We start from the raw sequence: 22,172 nt of genomic DNA on the forward strand, positions 1-22,172 counted from the left end.
AGCTCCTTTCTGATGTGAATAGCTGCTGTACTTTGAGGCAAATGCTAACCTCCATTTCTGAGGAAGTTCAGGCGAAATGTGGACGCATGAACCCCAAGCATGCCACAGGGTTATGCTATGCAGGATCTCCCTTCACCCCAAAAGTCCCCTGCACACAGGGGAGAGGCAGTGGGAAGCGCCGGAGGGGCCAGAACTAACCTTCATGGAGGAGAGTGCGCCAGCTGCAAGTGGTGTTGGGGAGGAAGGGAGGGATTGGGGGGGGAGGGGGAGGGGACTCCCTCCCTTTGTGCCTGGGTTCAGAATTTGGCCCTTAGATGTGGCAAAAGGGATTGGGGGTGGATCTAAGCAGCATTTTAAACCTTCATTTAACCTCCTTCCTTTCTTAAATCCTTCATTTCAAAATGCTGAATCTTTGCATGATGTACAGCCAATGCACAAGAGAAGAAAAATCAATGTCATCAGGTTGGATTACAGCATGCCCAGTATTCCTCCTGACTTTTAAAAATCAACCCTGTACTCTCTTCTCAAGAGCATGGTGTCGCTAGAGAATGACGGGGAAGTTAGCATTCAGAAGGAACAAAATGCAAAAACCCGCCACAAAATTAAAAAGGAAAATGAAAAAGAAGAGAGCCAATGCTACAAATAAATTGTGCGAAAGGCAGCACAGAGATTACAATAGGTGTTGCCGATTCGTTATGTTTTCCTGGAAAATTTAAACTGCTGTTACACTGAGAGTAAGTTGAAGTCTTCCTGTAAAAAAAAAAAAAAAATTTGCCTACAGAATGCAAAGTGGTTGCCCTACCATCAAGTACACCTGCAGTCCAGTTCTCCAACAGGTATTCCATAATGCAGATATTTATATTGTTTACCAATGGCCTTGGATACTCAAAAGGAAGTGGAGTTTACATACCAAAAGCTAAATGAGGTTTTTCCATAAGAATACTTAGCAACGCATATGGACTTTAAGCAGCAGCAGCACAATGGGGTCCTTACAACAACACATCATGCACTCACCACTGCAGCTCTTCAGAGCAGTATTAACATCCTGGTCAAGCACACACGCCAGGCTGCTTCCCCAAACTCTCCCTGGCCTGAGATTTCTACGAAGCCCTAACACCAGAGAGCACATCAGGAGGGTACTATAGGGAGACCTTGATTATGTGGAGGGTGGGACTTGTGAACTGCTTGGAATGGGCACTGTTCTCACTCCTGGCTGCTGGGGTGGGCGGCACGGCAAGGGAACAGCAAATATGGCTGGAGGTTCCGGCAGCTGCTGTAATGGCCCCTGGGGACTAATTGACAGCTTAGAGCAGCCTTCAGTGCACTCTAATTTATGCCTGGGCTAGGATCAGGGAATTAAAACCACCTCCGCGCCATATGCTTTTGAGTTGCACTGTGTGATCCCAGGCCACAACCAAGATTCAGAGCCAAGAAATGGAACAATCTAGCACAGCACGTCCCAGTCCAACCATGCCTGCATTAAAATTAAGTTTAACACAGACACACAGCGAAAGGGTTCTTTGATCTCAACTTCTAGATGAAAATCAAATTGTTATAACAGAACGTTTACGCATATGAGGCAAAAAGCTCATATTCCACACTCCCATATTCACAACCACACTGTACCAGCTCCCCCGAGCCTATATCACCCCTTTCCCCCTCCACCACACAACAGATTTCAGGGCCACGAATAGCTGGGTTGCTGCCTTTGACAACTGAGTGGGTTATTCACTGCTTATAAATCCTAACCTCATCACACTCGGATGACAAAAGATGACAATTCCTACAGCCACAAAGCCTGCAGCTGCTGACTCTGAATAAAATCCCAGATGTACAGTTTTCCTCTCCATAGTTAATTAAGTCAGTCCTCCACTGTAACAAAAATAATTAGCCCATTTTATTATAAGCAATACTGTACAAACCTCACTAGGTAAGCCATCTGCGGATGCTTGTGTGACCAATGGTTTCCACCCATCCTGTATTTGGAGGGACATCCCTTCTTTGATGCCTAATGTACCATAACCCACAGCAAATAAGGCACTAATAAAAAGCACCTGATCAAATAAAAAGTCTGTTTTAAGCAATAATCATGCCAGAGATCACACACGTGATATGAATGCGTTATTTTGCCCACTGAGTAAAATCTGTTGGGACACAGGCCTTAAAAGTGAGCTTTGACCTTTAATTTTTTCATACATGTCTTCATTTACCTTGAGATTTCCGTTGTATCCTTAGCATCACTTACCACAACACTATCTCCACTTGTTGAAATAATACACGCTACTTGATGAGCAAACAGCCTCAACTGTATGCAACTCCAGCTTGTATTGTTAGTCGCATCAATGTCATGCAAAAGGACCCCTTTTGAGGCCAGATTCTGATCTCAGTTATTGTCTTCAACAGAGTTACATCTGTGTAACTGAGACCAGGACCTAACCTTTGATGATAGCACATCACATAGGAATACATCTATTCAATAAAGTACCAACCACAACCTTTCACTTCCCGCCCTTCACAAATCTTGAGCAAACAGGCTTTTTGCCGGAAGTTTACCCATCCCGGGGATTATGGCTTCAGATGATAGATTAGGAAGAGGAGGCGCAAACTGAGGTTAAAGATACTATTTTCATGGAAATATCCTTAGTGTCACAATAGAAGGAAGATGGAAAAAGCAGAGTAATTTACATCCAATCTAGCGGGGAAAAGGCGTCTAAATAGGACGCTTTTGCAAAGAGTTTCCCAATGTACAGTTAGTTAATTTTTAACATTTAATGCTTTAATTTTCAGCATCTCCACGTCAGCACTACCTGACGAGGAGTCCGTTTAGAGTAGACGACAGGAGCTCACCAGATGGCAATCATATCAAATCTGCCAGCAAGGCTGCTGGGCTCTTACAGTGGAAGAGTAGAATCTGCTTACATATTTTACAAATAACCGGATCCTTCTATAATCCTCAGTCTTAGAAATCTTATCTCCCTTTGAGCCTGGCTTTTCTCAGCCGCGCAGAAAATGCTTTCGTTGACACAAGACTTGGATTCAAATCCAAGTTCAGATCCCAAAGGTCAGGGATGTTCAGATCAGTGACGAGCAGAAGGGAAAGGACAGCTCCTGTAACCCGCTGGTGAGTGTGTGACAGGAGCCCCTGTGACCGAGCCCCAGAGGACAGGAGTCTGTTCCAGCCCCCAGCTACAGCGGCTTTGCTCTTTAGCTCTAGCAGCTCAAGCTGTTAGCTCTGGATGTCCCTGGTGTATGCTGGCCAAGGTAGTGGAGATCACACATGCACATGGGGTTTGTGGAAGCTGCTTTTTAAACAGAGGCAGCCTGTTGGCCCTATGAAGGAGAATCTCAGCTTTTAAGTGAGTTTCAAGCCCTTTTCCACATTCTTCCTGCCTGCCAGCCATGCTGCGGCTGCAAGAAACAGGGGACATTACGGTGGGTCAAGGGAAAGTGAGCCAAGAGTGGGGTTGAAAAGATTGATGATCTGGGGTACAGGAATGGAGAAAGAGGTGGTGTATGGAAGTGGTGGAATGTGGGGTACATGGAAGCAGCTCTTTATCCCGGGAATTTCGTACAGCTTGCCAAAGGAGGAGGTAAATTTGAAAGAGCCCCCCCCCCAGTCACTGGATCGGACCCCTCTCCCAGCTCAGCTCAAACAAAACTGAGACAGACACTTCCACTGTGACCAACACTGAGGACTTCAAACAGATCTGTCCTTATTTGAAGCAACAAGCTGCAAAACCACCATGCGAATGTGTCCCCACGCAAGGAGCACGACACTTCAGCTACGATGCACTTCAGCTAGGGGCGACATCTTCCTACGGAACAGAGGTCTATTCCCCTGCAATAGCAACAAGGAGTCCGGTGGCACCTTAAAGACTAACAGATTTATTTGGGCATAAGCTTTCGTGGGTAAAAATGCATCTGAACAAGTGAGGTTTTTTACCCACGAAAGCTTATGCCCAAATAAATCTGTTAGTCTTTAAGGTGCCACCAGACTCCTTGTTGTTTTTGTGGATACAGACGAACACGGCTACCCCCGGATACTACTCCCCTGCAGTGTTTTCCCATTGGACCACGGCGCAGCCCTCTCAACGCATGCTCAGGAAGCTGTCTGGGGTGTCGTACTTCAATCCCATCGCTACCGTTTTGGTGTAACCTCATGCATGGTGGCCCTTTGTGGCAAGCTGGTCTCATCCTTGCCCATGACTTAGCAGCTGTCCCTCAGCCTTGTTGATGAGCTGGCAACATAAGGGCTAATAGCTGACCCCACCTGGGGGTAATAGGGCTTAATTAGAAAGCTCCTGAGGAGAAAGGAAGCTCTAGAAGAAGGGAGTTCCCGGGGAGCCTGAACTACGCAAAAGCAGGGAGGCCTAGGAGAGACCCAGAAGAAGCAGGAAAAAGACGGCAGAGCTTTCCAGACAGCACAGAAGCCTGAGTGAGGCCTCACAGCTGAGGGAGCTGCTGGAGCCGATAGGATTTGTTTAGTGGGACATTTAAGTTTTGGCTGGATTCTGAAGAAAGAGCATTTAAATCCATGGTACACGTGCTCTTTTCAGGAAGCTTTACTAAAGATCTACGGCTGTGAAACAGAGCATTTGGCTTCTCCGTGACTGGGCTCCATTGGTACTTCCCCGAGAGGGAAACTGAGGCAGGCCACCGCAGAGCCAAGCTCAACTGTAAGGGGGTGTTCGAGAGGGAACGGTGCCCATTCTATAACAAACGTAAACTCAAATTGCTAGCTGCATTTCACTGCAATATTGGGGGGGGAGGGGTTTGAAATAGGGAAAGATTGATTTTTGAGTGTATTTATCAGGAAAGCTACTAAAGGAACCACACTAAAGAAGTGCCAAATTTTCTCACAGCAGAGGTATCGAGAGGTACGCTCTCTCCCAGCAGCATGCCAGAGAGATGAAAGAGCCACTCTTGACCAGTGCTTAAACCTGGCATTTCACATTCAGTCCAAAATCCAAAATGAGCCCCAAGCTCATCCCCTCTTGGAACAGTCAGTATCGTCATCATCAGGAGAGGCAACGTCCACCAGAGTTGGAGAATCAGACCCTTAGTAGAGATGGTTGAGAACCAGTGAGAACACAGCTTCTCTCAGCCCTGCAGCAGGTAAGGAAACCAGCCAATGATTTGGGGGTTCTTTTTTCATCAAGTTGACTCCCCGGTTTAAATATAATCCTAATTTGATTTCAAAGAAAGAAAAGCTTTCCCAAATAAATGCTCCTGGTGATACAGGTGTGGCAAGGTGTGAGCCCGCCACATGCACACATACAGGCCAGGCTTTCAGCATAAGGAAATAGCGTTAGAAAAGAGGAGCTTTAAATAGTCTTGAAGACAATATACCAAACCACACTCTTCATTATACCCTTGTCCTGCTATTGACTGGCGTGGGTGTAGACGGGCACAGAATCCGGCCTCAGATAACTACAGCCCAATAGCTGCTGAGCAAACTGACGTGAATCCATCTGATGGAGTGTTTTAAAATGCTATCCTCGCTTCAGACAGTACCCACAAATATATTCCTCTTCACCTCTCCTTCCTTGTAGTTCTTCATTCTCCCTTGTAGCATCAGCTACATCTAGTTGGTGTGACCGTGCACAAAATCCATTGAAGCCACAGCGTGCTGCGTTCCAGGGCTGACCAATGTTTAAGCAGTAAGTGTTGGTTTGGCAAGGCGAGCTTGCTACTTATTTCTTCCATTACTCTCACGTCCATCCCATATGCAGCACTGCCACAATCAGAGCACGGAGATCCAGAAGGGATGCTTACACCTGAATGACAATCGTCTTGCTAGCAATCAGTCAGGCGCCCAGTTCAGCGTTCATACAAATAAGCTGTCCAAACAGATAAAAGGGTAATTTAATGCCGGCTTTTAAAAGCTGTATCTGTACCAAAACACAGGTACCTTACACTTAGCCAGGCTTGTAGACAGATGGTTACTCATATACTTTTGTCCCAGCATGCAACAAAAAGCACAATAATCCAATCATTAAGCAATGTTCATGGGTCTCCAGAAAACATTTTCTGGTGGCTGGATTTTTGCAAAAATGTAATTTCTTCTTGCACATAGCAGCAGATTGAATATCTCGCAGAACAGTAGATGACAAGACTCTCTGCAAAACTATATTCCCCAGTTAAAATTCATCACTGGCTAAAGCTCTGTTCTTCAGCTGATCTACATGACCACCAGCAAACTACAATCTCTTAAATCCAGCCGGTATTGCACACTCGCTGAACTTCACTGCTATCCTATAAATCTAACTCAGGCTGGAAGCTACAAGCATGTATGCATTACTTGGACTGCTAATAATCCTATGCAGAACTTCTGGTAATACCTCTAAAAATCTATTAACACAAAACGTTGTGCAAGACCATTAAAATTTCATGGTAAGCAAACCTCTGAAGGGAAAAAAAAAAAAATTAACCAGAGCTGCCACTTTCTTTTGTTTGATGGACGCGGAGGTTTTCTTCCACCCCCCTCTTTCTCCCACTTTACAAAGGGCATTTATAGTATTGGAGGCAGCACTAGAACGTAGGAAAGTGGGTGAGATGGACTCATTTACGACATCAACGGCATTTGGTCTTTTCAGAATTCCTGGAAGGTGGAAACACATTGTGTTATTTCCCCAATGTAAGTGGCTGTGAAGCAAAACAAATCTCATAAGAGACGTTATTTCTTACTGGACTCTTTTTTTTATTCCCAGGTATCTCTGCTATAAAACCGGTCAGCATAAAATACTCACTCTAAATACTGGTACAGTATATTGGGATACCCGCAAACACAACATACCACATGCCAGCTCGGCGCCTCTCTGCCAATGCAGAGTACTGTTCAGGAAGAAAAAAGCTTTTTCTACTAAACCTGCTTTTAAACGAAATCCTTACAAATATTTACCTAAAACCATTTATACGCAAACACGTACTGAGTCCGCAGTAGAGTTGCTATTTATTGCAGTGTAGCATCTCCAGGCCCCACAGAGATCAGCTTCTCGTTGTGCAAGGCACCGTGAAAACAAACACAATGAGAGATCTTTCCCGTCCCAAACAGTTTACAAAGTAAATGGACCACAGACAACAATCTGAATGGACCAGACAGCCAATTGTCATGAGGCGACAGACTTACTCAAGGTCACGTAACAGGTCAGTGGAAGAGCCGACTCCCTATACGGTGCCATGCCCAGTAGCCCACCCCGTCTGCCCTACACAGTGCAGAACCAGAGGGAGGAGATACCAGCGTTCCCGCATGAAGAGCGGAACAGCTGTACCCTTAATTCAGTCGTCCTTGAACAATCTGAAAAGAAACAGTTTCTTTAGTTACATCATGGAGTCATTTGTGCAAACTCTAATAGCCTAATTTCTAGTCAAAACTACCTTTGTACCACATAGCATTAAACACCATATTCTGCATTTCACCAGTTTAACAGATTCGCTGAAACGACTTATGTTTAGATGTCTGTGGCACGTCAAACAAAGCTGAAGAATCAACCGTAGTTTTCAACTCAAGAACCATGAGTTAAAGGAACAGCAGGATATAGCTTGCTGAGGTCACAATGATTTATTTTCGTGTGTTAAAGCTCAAAGTGTTTCTAGCCAAATCATTTCGCCATTAAATAATGTTAAGTTTTTTGCATCTCACTCAGCCACTGCGGGTCAAATTTGTACTGCTGAGCTTCACACTTGTCTGCAGGTACCTTCACTGGGTGTGTCTACACCACAGGTGGGAATATGCTTCCCAGCTCAAGTACATAGGTTCGCGCCAGCTCTGCCTTAGCTAGCATGCTAAAATAGCAGTGTAGCCGGGGGTAACTCAAGCCACGGCTCGGACTAGCCACCTGACAAACCTGCCTGGGCCCCTGGGTACATACTTGGGCAGCTGGCCCAAGCTGGCCACACCATTATTTTTAGCGCGCTAGCTCAAGCAGAATTAGCAGGTCTGTCTACTTGAGCTGCAGAGCATATTCCCAGCTACCGCGTGGACAAACCGCTCGTTCTCATACGCTATGCTGACTGAACCCAGCACCAGGGCAGGGGAACACACAGCTTTCCTGGAAGCGTACAAACCACAAAACCATTCCCTTCCCATATAGCCTGTGATGTCATGTAAGGAAAGAAACGAACGCTTCGGTTCTACTGTGAGCTGTGTGGGGGCAGATCCCTGCACCTGCTCAGTGCCCCAAAGTCAATGGCGCAGGATCAGGGTCTTAGTTACTTAGTGGCCTCTCTAGCAATTGAGCCCACGACAAGTGAACGGTTGCCCCTTGTGTACTATTTCCGGGGAAAGGTGGAAAGTTATTTCATGCTGATTTCCAATGAAGTACAGAAAGCATTCTGAATAACATATTTGTTCACACCACATGAAGCGATCAGCCTTGGAATGGGCCAAGATTACTTCAGGGAATAGCTTTTCCCAGAAGCCTTTGCAAATAGATGACAAAAAAGGAAGATATCAAGAATGCACATATTAAGCTTCCCCATCCAAAACTCAGCTTCAGCTGCAGCATTTAAAAACCCTGACGTTTAGGTTTTCTACAGAGTTAAACTTCCCTCAGACTGTTGCCAAAATGATGTTTTCATGTTCAACTCCACAACAAAAGAGGTGATGTGAAAAACAGATTTCTAAGTTCTTTGGCTCTGATTAAAAAAAACCACTTTTTTCAGTAGCATTTGATGCCAGTAATCTTTGTCCCTAATGCAAGGGACAGTCTAGGAAGATGAAACAATGCTACAGTATTTCACCTCCAATCTTTGGATCTTTAGACCACAGATCTCATCCAACAAATAGTATTGTATCCACTGTGTCTTAAAAGAGGAGTACAGAAGCTGTTTAATCTCCATGGGAAGCCTGACAATATTTTATTCACCTCTTACCAAATGGAAGAAATGAAGGACTGCTCTTCAGGCTACTCAGACTTCCAAGAGCATCAGAACCTAACAATCCTTTTGATTATGGGAAATTAAGAGCATTGCAACCAAGATCTCATGAAAGACATCTCTTACATAGCACTTTTATTGAGATGAGCAAGACTGTTTAATGCTGCAATATTATCTCTCTGTTAGCTGCATATATTTAGTTCATATCACATCAAAAGTAGGATGAGCTGCTGGAAATAAAAAAAAAGTATGATTTGAGTCTCATCTTAATGAATCTTATGACGTATAGGTCTCTAAGCACCTTGCTAATGATTTTTCGAGGCACTTTGGAATAAATGGAGATTTCACTCAAAGCGGTATACATGCAAAACAGATATTTTAAATGAATTCCATCTTTAAAGTGTAAATTCTATGAAGAGTCAAATTAGAAAAAAAACACTAGACGTTTTCTAATTGGCATTAACTCAAGCAACACTGTTTCATAATATATACTATATACTGTCCAGAGATCTATGGAGAGAGCGTGAGCGTGCAAGAACACTGCAACATTTTGAGTTAAGGTTTACCAATGATCTTCTAAGCACTTCAAAAACAGCAAACAAAAAATATTAAATGTTCAGCATAGGGGGTTTTATTGGGAAAGACATGTAGAAGGAATTATGTATGCGATGTTTTCTCCAGCATTATAAACTTACATACAAAAAAATATTGCTTTGGCTTCCTAGTCTCACATTACTGAGTGCAATTATCTTTCATTAATTTTACAGAGTGTTCATAGTGGAAATTAAATCATTTCTTCATGTCTACTTAAGAAGAACTTTACTAGGTTAATCATTCATAAATACCAGAGTCTGCTACATATTACTCATCACAAATATGATTCATTTCAATAATGCCTGAATAATTTGGTGCTGCCCTATTACTCTCAGAACACACTGTACAATTGCCAGCATCAGCAAATCAATCTAAAAAATAATCAGCCGCCGTGCCTGCTCCCTAAAGAGTCTTCCCCTACAATGGAAAGATCAGAACAACAAACAGCTCACTTCTTACGTGACAAAGACGAAGCATCCAGCCCAGCACACCTCGCCTATTGCTTTATCTTTACCATACTCTGAAATCCCAATATCCAATAGAAATAAGTCTAGGTGTCTTTTAAATCATGTGTATTCTTGGCTTCGATGGGCAGGCAGCTCACAATCACATTTTATAATTACAGAGTCAAATCCTTATTCAGGCAGGAATCCCATGGGAATTCCACCCCCATACACTTGGCTTAGAATGGAAACAGACCCACAGTGGCTCAAGGCAGAGTCCTAGGACAGGGTTTTTTTTGGTCTCACACAGATATGGGAGTCTTGTATCTGACTCCATTTCCTCAAATGTCAATTCTTATTGCCATTTTATGATCTTGCTTTTTATCCTTTCAAGTATTAAAAAACAATGTACAAGGATAATTCCAAGCAAGGCCAAATAGCTTCACGGACTAACAGTGATCTCTATTTAACTAAACAAAGCAAAGACAACAACATTTATGTAGTTAAGTGGTTTGATAAGAAACTAGGCAGATTTCTGCATTGTATCTTCCAGGCTGTGTCAGAAAGAATTCCAGCCGTAGTGTGCAGTAACTGCGTGACAGATCGGACATTGCAGAAACAAAGAAATGCAACTGAGGCTTTAATCAGAATGTTTCTGCAGCTGAAAGGGTATTCTCACACTGACTTTAGCAGCAGATTTTTATACTATTACTCATTAGTCATTTTAAGAAAGATTCCAGCAGCACCAATAACCTTCAGAGATGTTAAACCAGATTATAACAATTTTACAATAAAAGGCCAAAATCTCAGAGATTTTGATTTCTTTTTCTTAAACAATCTCATCTCATTCAATGAAATTCTTTGACAATACCTAGAAAAATCATTAAAAAAGTAAACACTACAAAAAAAATCCCTCAAATGCAACCAAAGCCCAAGTTAAACCCTCTCCATAAAACTTTCCTAGCACAGACAAGTTATAGGATACTTAAAGGAATACAACACAAATCACAAGACAACTGTATATTGAATTGCGCTGTATTATATAGGTAAAACCAATTTAGTTGTATCCGCAGTGCTAGAAGAAAGGTTCCATTCTTCAACGTAGCACTTTACTGAAAACAGGACTCCAAAGACAAGTTTTTTGGCAGTACTCAGTGGCCTTTTTAACCTGGCTCAAGGTAGCCTTGTTCTACCATTATAAAGCCGAGTGATTTCAGAAAGCTCCATTCCCCGATTCGATTTCCTGCTGTAGGTTATTATTCCACTTTTGCGTACAGCTGCAATGATCTATATGAGTTAATTTGAGCTGATTCTGTACTGAAGTACTGTCTTTATTATTACAGTTGCTGGAGAAAGTAAATTAATGCAGAGGATTGCACACAGAGGCCTAATCCATTTGATGTAAATCAATGCCCTGCACATCTAAATTGCCCTGCTTTCCTTCAGAAAAGTACATTGAAGTGATTCATTAGGCATTGAACTGTTCACAAGAAACAGGCCAATTCTCTTAGGTATCCCAGTGCATCTCTGCTAGTCAAATTTAAAAAGCAATCAAATCTACTAATAAGTCCTTTTTTCCCCACATTTACATCAGTGGAGAACATGATTCTTAACAATTCAGATTACATAAATGAGGGACAAATTAATCTCAGTTAATATACGTCAGAATTGACGCTTGAGTTGCGAAACTTAAAACTGCCCATCTTTTATCATAAAAATGTATCTCTTAGTGCTGCTCTTGAGTTCAAAGTACATTTCATAAACCAGTAACAGAGGTTGCCAAGTTCAGAACGATGGCAAATTCTAATATGGATTTGATGCAGAGTCTACATGTATTTTGATCTTGTTTAAACTATCACTTATGCCTGCATTTTAATATTTAAAATCCTAGCAAAGCACAGAGTGGGATCTAAAACACAAAATAAAGTGTTTTAGTGCAACAATATTGTGAAGGAGTGTCTATGCTTCCACTTTAAAAGTACACATTTAATTTGCAAAACCAGCAACAGTATATCAGATATTTGACCAGTCCAAGAATCTGAAATTACAAAACAAAGTTAGAGTTAAAGTTTGTAATCAAGACCGGGGAGGTTAGCTCTAAGGACCCTACAATGGGATTAAGTTAACACTAATGAACAACTAGAGAATTTGTGTTTAAGGAAATAATTTCACCCTCAGAAGGCTAGTTATGACATGCCATATCAGCCCCATGGTCCCATAAGCTCAGCCAGGTCAGGCCTGGTCTGTAGTTGGATGGAGATCACCAAGGAAACCTAGATATTGCAGGAAGCAGAATTAGCCTTTCATTCATTACCCTCCCAGTACCCCACCAGTGCCCCAGCTGGAGCAGCTACCGTCAGACTGAGACGTCGAACCAAAACCCACCTGGTCACGAAGAGATCCCAATAACTGAATTGGTACTCTTGTATGTGAGATCTTCACGGCATCTCTTCGAATATTTTGTTGTATTATAATGCAAATAAATATTAAGTCGGTTTTTGAGAGTTTCCCATGGTGCTTGTCTCAAGAACAGGCATGTCAAATTCCAATTTACAGCAGGACACTACATCTGCTTGCTTAAAAATTACTCTGTCATTTCAACTGGAGAACATACTGTTAGTTTCCCCTCCTAGAAACATTTGATCATTGCTAACAGAACAGCTCCAGCCCAGAAACTGCTGCACTTAGGGTATGTCTTCACTACCCGCCGGATCGGCGGGTAGCAATCGATCTATTGGGGATCGACTTATCGTGTCTAGTGAAGACACGATAAAATCGATCCCTGATCGCTCTGCCGTCGACTCCAGAAATCCACCGCGGCAAGAGGCGGAAGCGGAGTCGACGGCGGCACGGCAGCGGTCGACTCGCCGCCGTCCTCACAGCCAGGTAAGTCGACCTAAAATATGCAACTTCAGCTACGCTACTCACGTAGCTGAAGTTGAGTATCTTAGGTCGACCCCCGCCCCCCCCCCGTAGTGTAGACCTAGCCTTAGTAATGACTGGGTGATCCAATATACTAAAACTCTACTACTGTGGAGTCCTTCTGGTTTAAAGGTGCTATATAAAATAAATACATTTACCTTAAAGTTATGTGTACCCACACAGGTGCACTTTGTTCTTGTCTTCTCCATTTTTGTTTCCCTTCTGTGTGCCACTTCCCTTTACCCTGTCTCCCCCATTTCTTTCTCCTTTCTGCCTATTGTTTTCTATAGTCAGAGATCACTTAAGATACAAAGGAAAGACAGCTACTAAATCACATTCAATCCAGGGTCCAAAAAGTAACCAGACACCTATTGTCCAGAGGACGAACCCGACTAGCCAGGGGTAGTTACAAGACATGATGGTGAGCAGACCCCAGAGCAATGCCCCGGCGAGAGAAAGAGTCCTTGGTGTGCTAGTAAGCCACGTGCATGGATTCCTACTATGGTTCTTTCCCTGGGCCCTGCAGTGCCTAAAGCGATCTGAAAAAAGTATGTGTGGAGGGTCGATCCTAATCTGGGAGCAGCAGCTTTGGTAAGACGGTGCCTAACATAAACCCTACGCAACCTTGCTCGACTTTTAGAAATACTTTTTGCCAGGACTGTGACCCCCAACCCTCACCCAACTTAAAGCAGTAAGCCCAGCTTAAAGGCACCATCGTTGGTAATAATTTCTGCTGTTAGGCATTTGATACGTTTGGCACGTTCATTTCTACCCATCCCCCACCCCCAGGTCCGAACACACAGCCTCACCACCACTATTTCGGACAGAGTGGCTCGTCTCTGACCCCCTACTTCTCCTACAGCTTCCTGGGAAGGGGTTTATACTGTGCACCCTTCCATCCCCCTAGGGGAAGAGAATCAAAGCTTATCACTGATTCAGTGATACTGTTGGCCATACAGTCCTGTAGGCAGTCAGCTATGACGGCAATGAACAAAATATAAATGCCGAGATAAATGTGACTTTTTGTGAGTAAACAAGGCCCCCCAAACCTCAGTGGATTTGCTAGAGGTGTCTGTTTTACAGCTTTCTCCAGTACATATTGACTCCTATGAAGAGCATTCATCTTTCTATGCAAAATTGACATGAATTTTCTGCAGTACAATTGGTTCCAAGCCCATCTCCAAGGATGACAGGATATAGTGGCAGGCACATAACAGGACTGTTAGAAATACTCAAGCGTGCAATCACCCAGTTCTGTATTTTGCTCCAAGACTGGCTAGCAAATGTAGCTTCTGCTGGCAACCTTCATCCCGGCATGGCTCTTTCATTCCAGGCGCTGCCAACTGTCCAAGCTGCAAAGACTCTGGCATCACCACAGAGAAACCCCCAAATATACAGAATTTAGGGTAGAGAGAGAGATGCCTTTCCAGACAGCATATGGGTTGACCTAGTCATTATCGAAAGCAAGCATGATTCTATCTTAAAATATACACTTGGAACTTTGAGACAAGATTTTTCTGTCTCTAATGCAATTTCATATGCAGTAATGGAAAGTGCTTCTCCCCCTCCCTCCCAAAAAATAAGAAAAAGGATTTGGTTGGTTGTAAAGGCAACCAAAACATCAGAACCTCCGATGGCTTCCACCCAATGTCGTAGTAGTAAGGTGCTAGCGTTGGAGACTTTCTGAAATCCAGCACCTGCTAAAGCTGGTGCGCCTGATTACAGTTCAAGAAGTTTCCAATTGATAAACAGTGTAAAAATTTTTCCCATATAAAAGTTCAGGATTTCAGGTAGAATATGGCAAACTTATTTCTCGCTCCCCCTTTTTATTAGAAGTTCTAGAAGCTAAAGCAACTGGCCTTTCAGTTCCTTCCCATCTGGTATTGTATGTGATACTGCCTATATCAGAAGCAATGCATCACACGCAAACAGCACCGACTAACTTTGCAGGTATCCATTTCTGGATCTGCTCAAATGCCCTGTTACATTATTCAGTCTAAACACAAGCGCTTTGTTTTTAACAACTGTGCCACTGGATTTATTACCGTAGACAAGCGAGGTAGATACTTTCCATAATAATTAGCCATGGCTGCAAAGGATCTCCATTTGGCGTCTCTCACGCACAGTTACTTTGGCCCCTGCTTCAGTTCTCTGTGCCAAAGGCTTTGAGACTTCCCCGATCAATCAAGTGACCCAAGTCAGGCAGGCAGTCATGACCTGGAAAAGGTACATTTCTCCCCTTTCACCACAGATGCCAGGCAGCTCGGACAATCCCCGGACAATAGATGGCACCACTCACGAACTGAGATATCTGAATCACAAGGAGAGGGTCCAGCCTCCCCTCACCCCCGGCCAGCTCTGAGAGGAGACTCGCAGCCACCACCTCCACTCCCGGCCATGCCCAAGACAGCAGCATCGCCTACACGGAAGGCAACAGGCTAGGGTGCCGGCATCCCATCCCAAGAAAGGTGGTGCCAGGGTCCCAGTGCTGTGGGCTGGGAGTAGGGGCCCCGATGCTTCCCCCAGCCTGGTGCCCCTGGGGAGCAGCAGCAGGGTGAGGGCTGCAGCCCGGATGCTGGGGCTTCCCATGGGGAACGTGGGCACCAGGGACCTGCAGGGCTACATGGTACTTCCCCGCTGCGCTCTCCAGGCTGCACTCTGCCCTAGCACCAGGAGCCCAGGCTTGGCACATCTCAGCACTTCCTTCCCTGGCTGCAGGCCCGCACACCTGCCTGAAGCTGGCTCTACCTTCTGTAAGTCATGCCCACAGAGCACCCTAAGCCCCATCATCTTCACCACCACAGGACAGGTGCCCTACTAGAGCAGGGTCCTCTCCCTGGGCCCCTTCCATCGGAAAACTCCACTTGCACCCCTGCCAGTCCCAGCCAGATGCAACTCTGGGGAAAGGAACGGCAGCCCCTGCTTCTCCCCAGCGCCGCTGCACCTGCTTCAGCAGCAGCTCCACCTCCCGGGAGCAGGAGGAAACCGAGAGAAGCCTGTGTTCCTCCCCCATGCAGCCTAGCCACTGCAAGTCTATGGGGGAAGCCGTCAGAGACAGAAGCTTCAGCCCCTAGCTCCCCCAGCTGGCACGTTCTTGGGCGGGAAGAGAAAACGCTTGGAAAGAAGGGTCCTCGGCGTCCCAGTCACTGAGGCCAACTGGTGATAGGAACCTACAGGAGTGTCCTCATCCTGCTCCAGGAGCTGCAAGATTCCTGAGATAAGGGGATAGGGAGGGGCCAGTAGAGACAGGGGAAGAGGAAGCACCAGATAATACAGGGAGGGAGGTCAAGAAGGGAAGGGAGCACAGGGAACCTGGTACAGGGGGAGCACAGAGCACCAGGGTCACAGGGGAGCAGAGAATACAGAAAATGGCTGGGACCCAAAAGAAAGAACTCCCAAGATGAGAGACAAGCCATTCCCTGCCCCCTCTCACTATCCATCTTCCCCCCCCCACCCACCCCCACATACACACACACACAGACACACACCAGGGTGCAGAGGGGGTGGAGAGAAAAGGAAAAAAGCCAAACTGAGCTGGGGAGGGAAGCCAAGTTTTTTTGGCTATGGAACCAGCTGTCACCAGTCAGCACCCTAGAAGCCAAAAGTAACTCACTGCCTCCATTATTCTAACTCCCAACCCCCCACCCCACCGCCCGTTCAGAAAACGGCCTCTTAGCTCAGGGCTTCCAGTGCCAGGACCAAGCCTGCTTCTTCCAAAAAACAGGCCAGGCCAACATAGCCCTGCTCTGTGCCTTCAAGTCATCAGAGGTGGGCAAGGCGTTCCCCCTTCCACCCGACTTCACCAGGGCAGCTTGTAACCCGTGTGCTGGGAATCCGACGTCCCCTGCCAGCTCCAGTCAGCCCGCAGCGTCGTGTTTATACGGGGAGGCGGGGGAAGCCCCAGTGTATTAAAAAAGCCGTATTCTGCCTCCCTCCCCACTGCAGCATTTCTGTGGTAAGACACAACTACTTTAGAATACCGTCGTCCTGCCACGAGCCAGCAAGGGGGTTCGGTGAGAGCAGGAGACGGGCCGGGAGGTGAGCGGCCGTAGCAACGTACAAGCCGGGAGAAGGTTTGATACAGTGGCCGGGGGGGCAGGTATAGAGCAGCAGGCAGGAAATGGGCAGCGCTAGTTGGACAGAGGGCTGGTCGGGGAAAAGCACCTCCTAGGAGCGATGGTTTGGAAGGATTTCAGACGCAGCCGCTGTTGGGAGAGGGCGGGGTCAATCAGGTGGAATCGAAGCTGAAGAGCTGGGGCTGCACAGGTGATGGGCCCAGCAGGAGCTGGAGAGAGGGGTTTCCAGTGGGGAAGCGAAGCAGGGCTGGAGGTGCCGCCGGGAGACTCCACCACAAGTGAGGGCAGGGCAACCAAAAGTAGCTGGCGCAGGCCCAGAGGTCGAGCAGAGGAAGCGGCCCCCGACGAGGGTGGCAGCCGACACTACGGTTGCAGGGCTTTGACCAAAGACGGCCTTTGCATGACACTGAACTGCTGCCATAGAGCTGCAGCGCTTGTGCCCTCAAACCGTTTCACGCTGCGTTTCTGTAGTGCCACAGTCTGTTAAATGCTCTGCAGTTTCCCTCCCCCTCTTCTGACTCCAGGCAGAGATACAGCCTTCTGTTTTCCCTTCAGGACTAATTCCATTATCAAGGAAATAATTTCCAAGATGATCCACATAAGCTCTAAAGCTCTCTTCATTTTCATTCAAATGAAAGTTCTCAGGTACACTACAGCCATTTTAATAGGCCTGTCTGGAACTTACTGTTTTCTTTCTTAGGGATCCAATTAACTAGGATTCTTCCAGGAACTAATCAAACACCTTGTAGCTGATCTAACTGGATCAGACCTTTGTTGCTAAGTATTTGCTGCTGTGTCTTAGATAATTACAGAGCACCCATTTGGATTTTGGATCTTAACAAAACATTCAACTTTTGAACAAGGGAGAGACTGCCAAAGAGCAACACATCAAGACAGTAATCTAACCAGCTGAGAAGTAAGCATACTTTTAGCAGTTTCTCAGCCCAGAACCCTCTTCTGACTAACTGAATACAGATGCAGACTAGAATATTAGTTGAAACAATGAGCAGTCATGTGTCCATTCCCAGGCATTTCTAGGAAATAAGAATACTGCCAGATGCATTGGGCAAATTCAGACCAGATGTACACATGTGCAATACTATTAAAGTGAGAATCTCAGTTTTGTAAGTGTGTATCAGTCTTGTTAGCCATATATACATACCATGTATCTGAGCACTGATTTGGACTGCTGATTCCAATTTAGCCCATGTGTTTACACTGAGATTATTCACCATTACTACAGCAGTGCACTGGGCAAAGCACAGACCTAATTATTATTAATACTTCTCTAGCTCCACCCCAAATAAACCTATCTAAATTCAGAATGGAGCTATTCTGTCCAACAAGTTTTTATATTTACGTCTGATGGTGGTGCTCGGAGGTCAGCTAATCACTCATCAGCTGGTCATTGCGATAGCACCAAATGAATTAATACAAGATAATAAAATGGAGGATTTGAAGGGACTATGGTTTATTTAAAAGATCTCTCATGTTCCTGTGTTTTTAACCTTTAGAAGTTACAGCCCAATTAACTGCTTATCAAGACATTATTTGAAAGAATAACTGTAGCTATTAAGCAGGCTGGGGTAATGATTTTTTAAAATTACATAGCAACATCATTTAGAAGCTTTGTAAAGAGCAGGCCTCTACTAACTGTAGTAGTATCAGAGCTTTGGGAGGATTTTGCCCCGCTCCCCCACCACTCAGCTGTGGCCGAATGGCTTGTGATCAATCACCACTCCGAAGTCACAGGTGATGCTGATGTACTGTACAGTTCTGCTGGATGGAGAATCCATTGTTCTGTTTTGAATGATCTAGTCATATACACATTCACAAGCCAGCTCGTGTTCCTGTTTTGAATTGGAGGGTTTTCAGTAATTCGGCAGGAAAAACACAGGTGAGCTCAACCAAAACCCCATATGAAAAACACCCACCCTACGCTTTATGGGCAGGTGGGGGGATTAATATCCAGGCTCAGAGCAGCTGAGCCCTGGCTCCATAAAGGGCAGGACCAAAACCCTGTAATATGTGACTAGCCTTTGTCTTTGGGGGCAGGGGTGAGTCAAGGGCAAGGAATCCCATGTCTCAATTAGAATTTTGCAGACTGGGCCCATTTCAATTAGAAGCTATTCAACAAAACTGGAGTGGTCCCTTGTTGTATATTTCCATTGATGTTTCCCCCAAGAAGCAACACATATTTACAAAACAAGTAAAACAAATTCCATAAACGGATGGTTTGGAAGATTCATGATCCTACCACTCTGCAGCTAACCCAGTGGTAGATCCAGAGGAAGGAATTCTTAATGTTAATGAGATTGAATGAAATGTAAAAGCAGTAGGGAAAACAAAGAATAAGAATCCTAACAGATAAAAGTCTTTTAAAAAGCCTCACCTTGGATACAGGAAGATAATGACGCTAATCATTTTTCTACTAGATGGCAGTGTAGCGTCACCCTATATAAAACAAATTCTAAAAAGAAACTGCATTCTATTTCAAATGAATCTGTGCTTAGACTTGACTGCTCAGATAATGTGAAATAGAACTGTACCCCCCGTTGCAAGGGCACCGGACATTAGTTTAATAGTGACATAAGACTTTAATTCTCTGAGAAATGAGAAGCCAAGATATGAAAGGAAAAAGAATCCATAGCCTGCTCTTACACACTCTACCATATTCCAAGCCACACCATGACCTGTTCCAAGCTACAAATGTACAAGCTTTTGAATATGTCACAACTGACTACCTATGATATAATCAACAGATCTTTCACAGTAGCTGAAACAGGTTGTCAGTGTTTAGAATGAGAATAATTCACCTGATCTCTTTCAAAGGAGATAACCCCCTTTAAATATCAAACCTGCAATAGCTCATGTTCACAACTTCAGGACAAGGTACACGGATGAAGAAAATGTTAGAAGTAACCCAAATTCTGAATGTAAATCCAAAATAAACAAAGTTAGAGCAGAAGGAGAACCCAAAGGATAGCAAGTAACACATTCAGTGATTAAAGTAGCCTTGCTTTGCGTAGCACAGTGTTTATTTATGCTGAACTCAAGGCATATAAAAATGCTGCAGCTCACAAACATGCTGAAAATAGCATTATTTATGGTCTAGTTAGAGGCAGTGGCAGCTTTATAAGAAGGCAGCTCAGTACACTAGGTCAATCTGCAATAAAGAGCAGCAATAAGATCATTGGACTGATTTTAGACATGCTGAGCAGAGGGGCTCAGGACTTGAGGGGGAGGGAATCAGGTCCCATGTATACATTAACAACAATGAGATTCTAATGATCAGGATCAGTAACTCAGACTTCCCATCAGGTATTCACGGAGATCTTTATAAGTGCCACAGCAAAATATCATTTAAAACATTAATCTCACAGCAGAGTGATCCAGCAGGTTTTATTCTAGTCAGCAATTTACAGCAAGCTAAACTTGCTGCAGAATTCCCCCCTCCAGTCAGTTTTAAACCCCTCGCAGAGCTCTACCTCTGCTTTATCCCACCCAAGCTCTCTCTGCAGTTACAGGGTTGGCGTTTTGTCCTATTGTGTTCGGTTATGACTGAGTGCTTGCCTAGTGGCAGCTGATCTGTGTACTTGGTACTAGCTATCTGGTTGCATTAACACATCAAAGCAATCCAGTGAGCGTTATCTCGCTGTAGCTAGAATACAGGGCTGCCCATTCCTGATTGTAGCACCCTGCAACAATGACAAATCTTTAATACCAACAACTGGGCTTAGCATTACAATGGCGTGGGCTCACACTGGAAGCTATTCCCAGGGTTGCCCAAAACACCCTGCACAGACAAAGCAAATTCTGCTGAAAAAAATAGGATGACTCAGAAGCACTTTTTCTGGGCTCCCTGAAATTTGGGCCAGGCTGCAATAATAATGGCATTTAAACAGCAGAGACAAGTAGCACTCTGCTCTCGGTGCTTAGTAGCTGTGGTACTGCGGTAGCACACTGTGACAAGCCCCTGGTACAATGCCTGAGAAAGAAAAGGCTGGGATCCCTTTAGCTGGATAGAGGGATTGAGAGCTGGTCTCTCTCTACACACAGATATTGGGGGGGAGGAAAGAAGGGAAAAAAGTGAACCCAGGGTGCAATCAGAGCTGGATGCTCACAGTCCCTGGATCTTTACAGTCCAGGGGGAAATTACTTGGCATCCTCCCGGTGCTGGAAGGGGCACTGCTGAAAAACAGGCGGCCTTGCAGCCCATTTTTCGGGGGAGACTAGGGGAGGGGGGAGGCTTTTCATCCTCGGAGCGCCCCAGCACAGCACAGCGCAGCCTACCCAGGCCAGGTGCAAGGCTGGGGGCCGGGGCTCACCTGGATGGTCTGCGCTTGACTTCTCTCTTGCTGTCCACCACGGCCGGGACGCAGTTGGTGAGCTCGGTCCAGTCGGCGTGCAATCCACAGCTCCAGCCGGTGGAGAAGCGGGAGAAGAGCCAGGTCTCCCGCTTGCCCGGCCGGTGGCAGGTGCATTTCTTCTGGCCGGCTTTGCACTCGCAGGGCTGCTCCAGCTGGATGTTGCGCACCAGGTGCCGGCCGAAGGTGGTGCCGCCCGTCTTCTGGATGTGCAGGAAGACGATCAGGTCGTCGCCCTTGATGTTGAAATCCACCCGCCGCAGCAGGTCGCGCCCGGAGAAGTTGAAGCGGGGCACGAAGCGGGCCGGGGTCTCGTCCTCCGCCCGGTAGGGGTCTGCCAGCGAGGGGCTGAAGGCGTGCAGCCGGAGCAGCTGGCACTCGGGGCCTGGGCACACGTACTGCAGCACCAGCACGGCGAAGAGGAAGAGCATCACCAGGGCCAGCAGCAGCTTGTTGGAGCGATCCTCCATGGCGAGCGCGGGGCGCCCGGCGCAGGCTGCGCTCACTGCCCGCGCCGGCAGCACCCCGGGGCGCCCTGCGCCCGCCGCCCAGCCCCGGCCGCCGCCTCCATCCGCCCGGCTCCCCGCCCGCCTTCCCGGCAGCCTCAGCAGCGCGGCGCCCTCCGCCCCTGCGCCCGGGAGCCGGGAGCCTCCCTCCGCCGCCGCCGCCTCCTCCCCTGCCCCCGGGGAGCCTCCCTCCGCCGCCTCCTCCGCCCCTGCAGCCGGGAGCCGGGACCTCCCTCCGCCACCGCCCCTGCAGCCGGGACCTCCCCCTGCCCCGGGAGATGCGGAGCCTGGGCAACGGGACCCTTCTCCCGGCTCCAGCCCGGCCCTGCAGTCCCCTCCCCCGCCGCGCCGGGCCCCTCCCCGCCCACCGCGGCTCCTCCCGCTCCG

At 46.2% G+C, this 22,172-nt stretch overlaps 1 protein-coding gene across 1 annotated transcript in view; it reads right to left on the reverse strand.

Annotated features, from left to right (window-relative positions):
- Window positions 1-21,850, reverse strand: part of HS6ST2 (heparan sulfate 6-O-sulfotransferase 2) — a 224,008-nt gene extending 202,158 nt beyond the window's left edge. The window contains 2 exon segments of the mRNA XM_065411061.1: window positions 21,241-21,811; window positions 21,814-21,850. Coding sequence (XP_065267133.1) covers window positions 21,241-21,811; window positions 21,814-21,850 — 608 coding nt within the window.
- Window positions 21,851-22,172: the final 322 nt, after the last annotated feature.

Source organism: Emys orbicularis, chromosome 9 (assembly GCF_028017835.1).
Source record: "Emys orbicularis isolate rEmyOrb1 chromosome 9, rEmyOrb1.hap1, whole genome shotgun sequence".
Classification (NCBI taxonomy): domain Eukaryota; kingdom Metazoa; phylum Chordata; order Testudines; family Emydidae; genus Emys; species Emys orbicularis.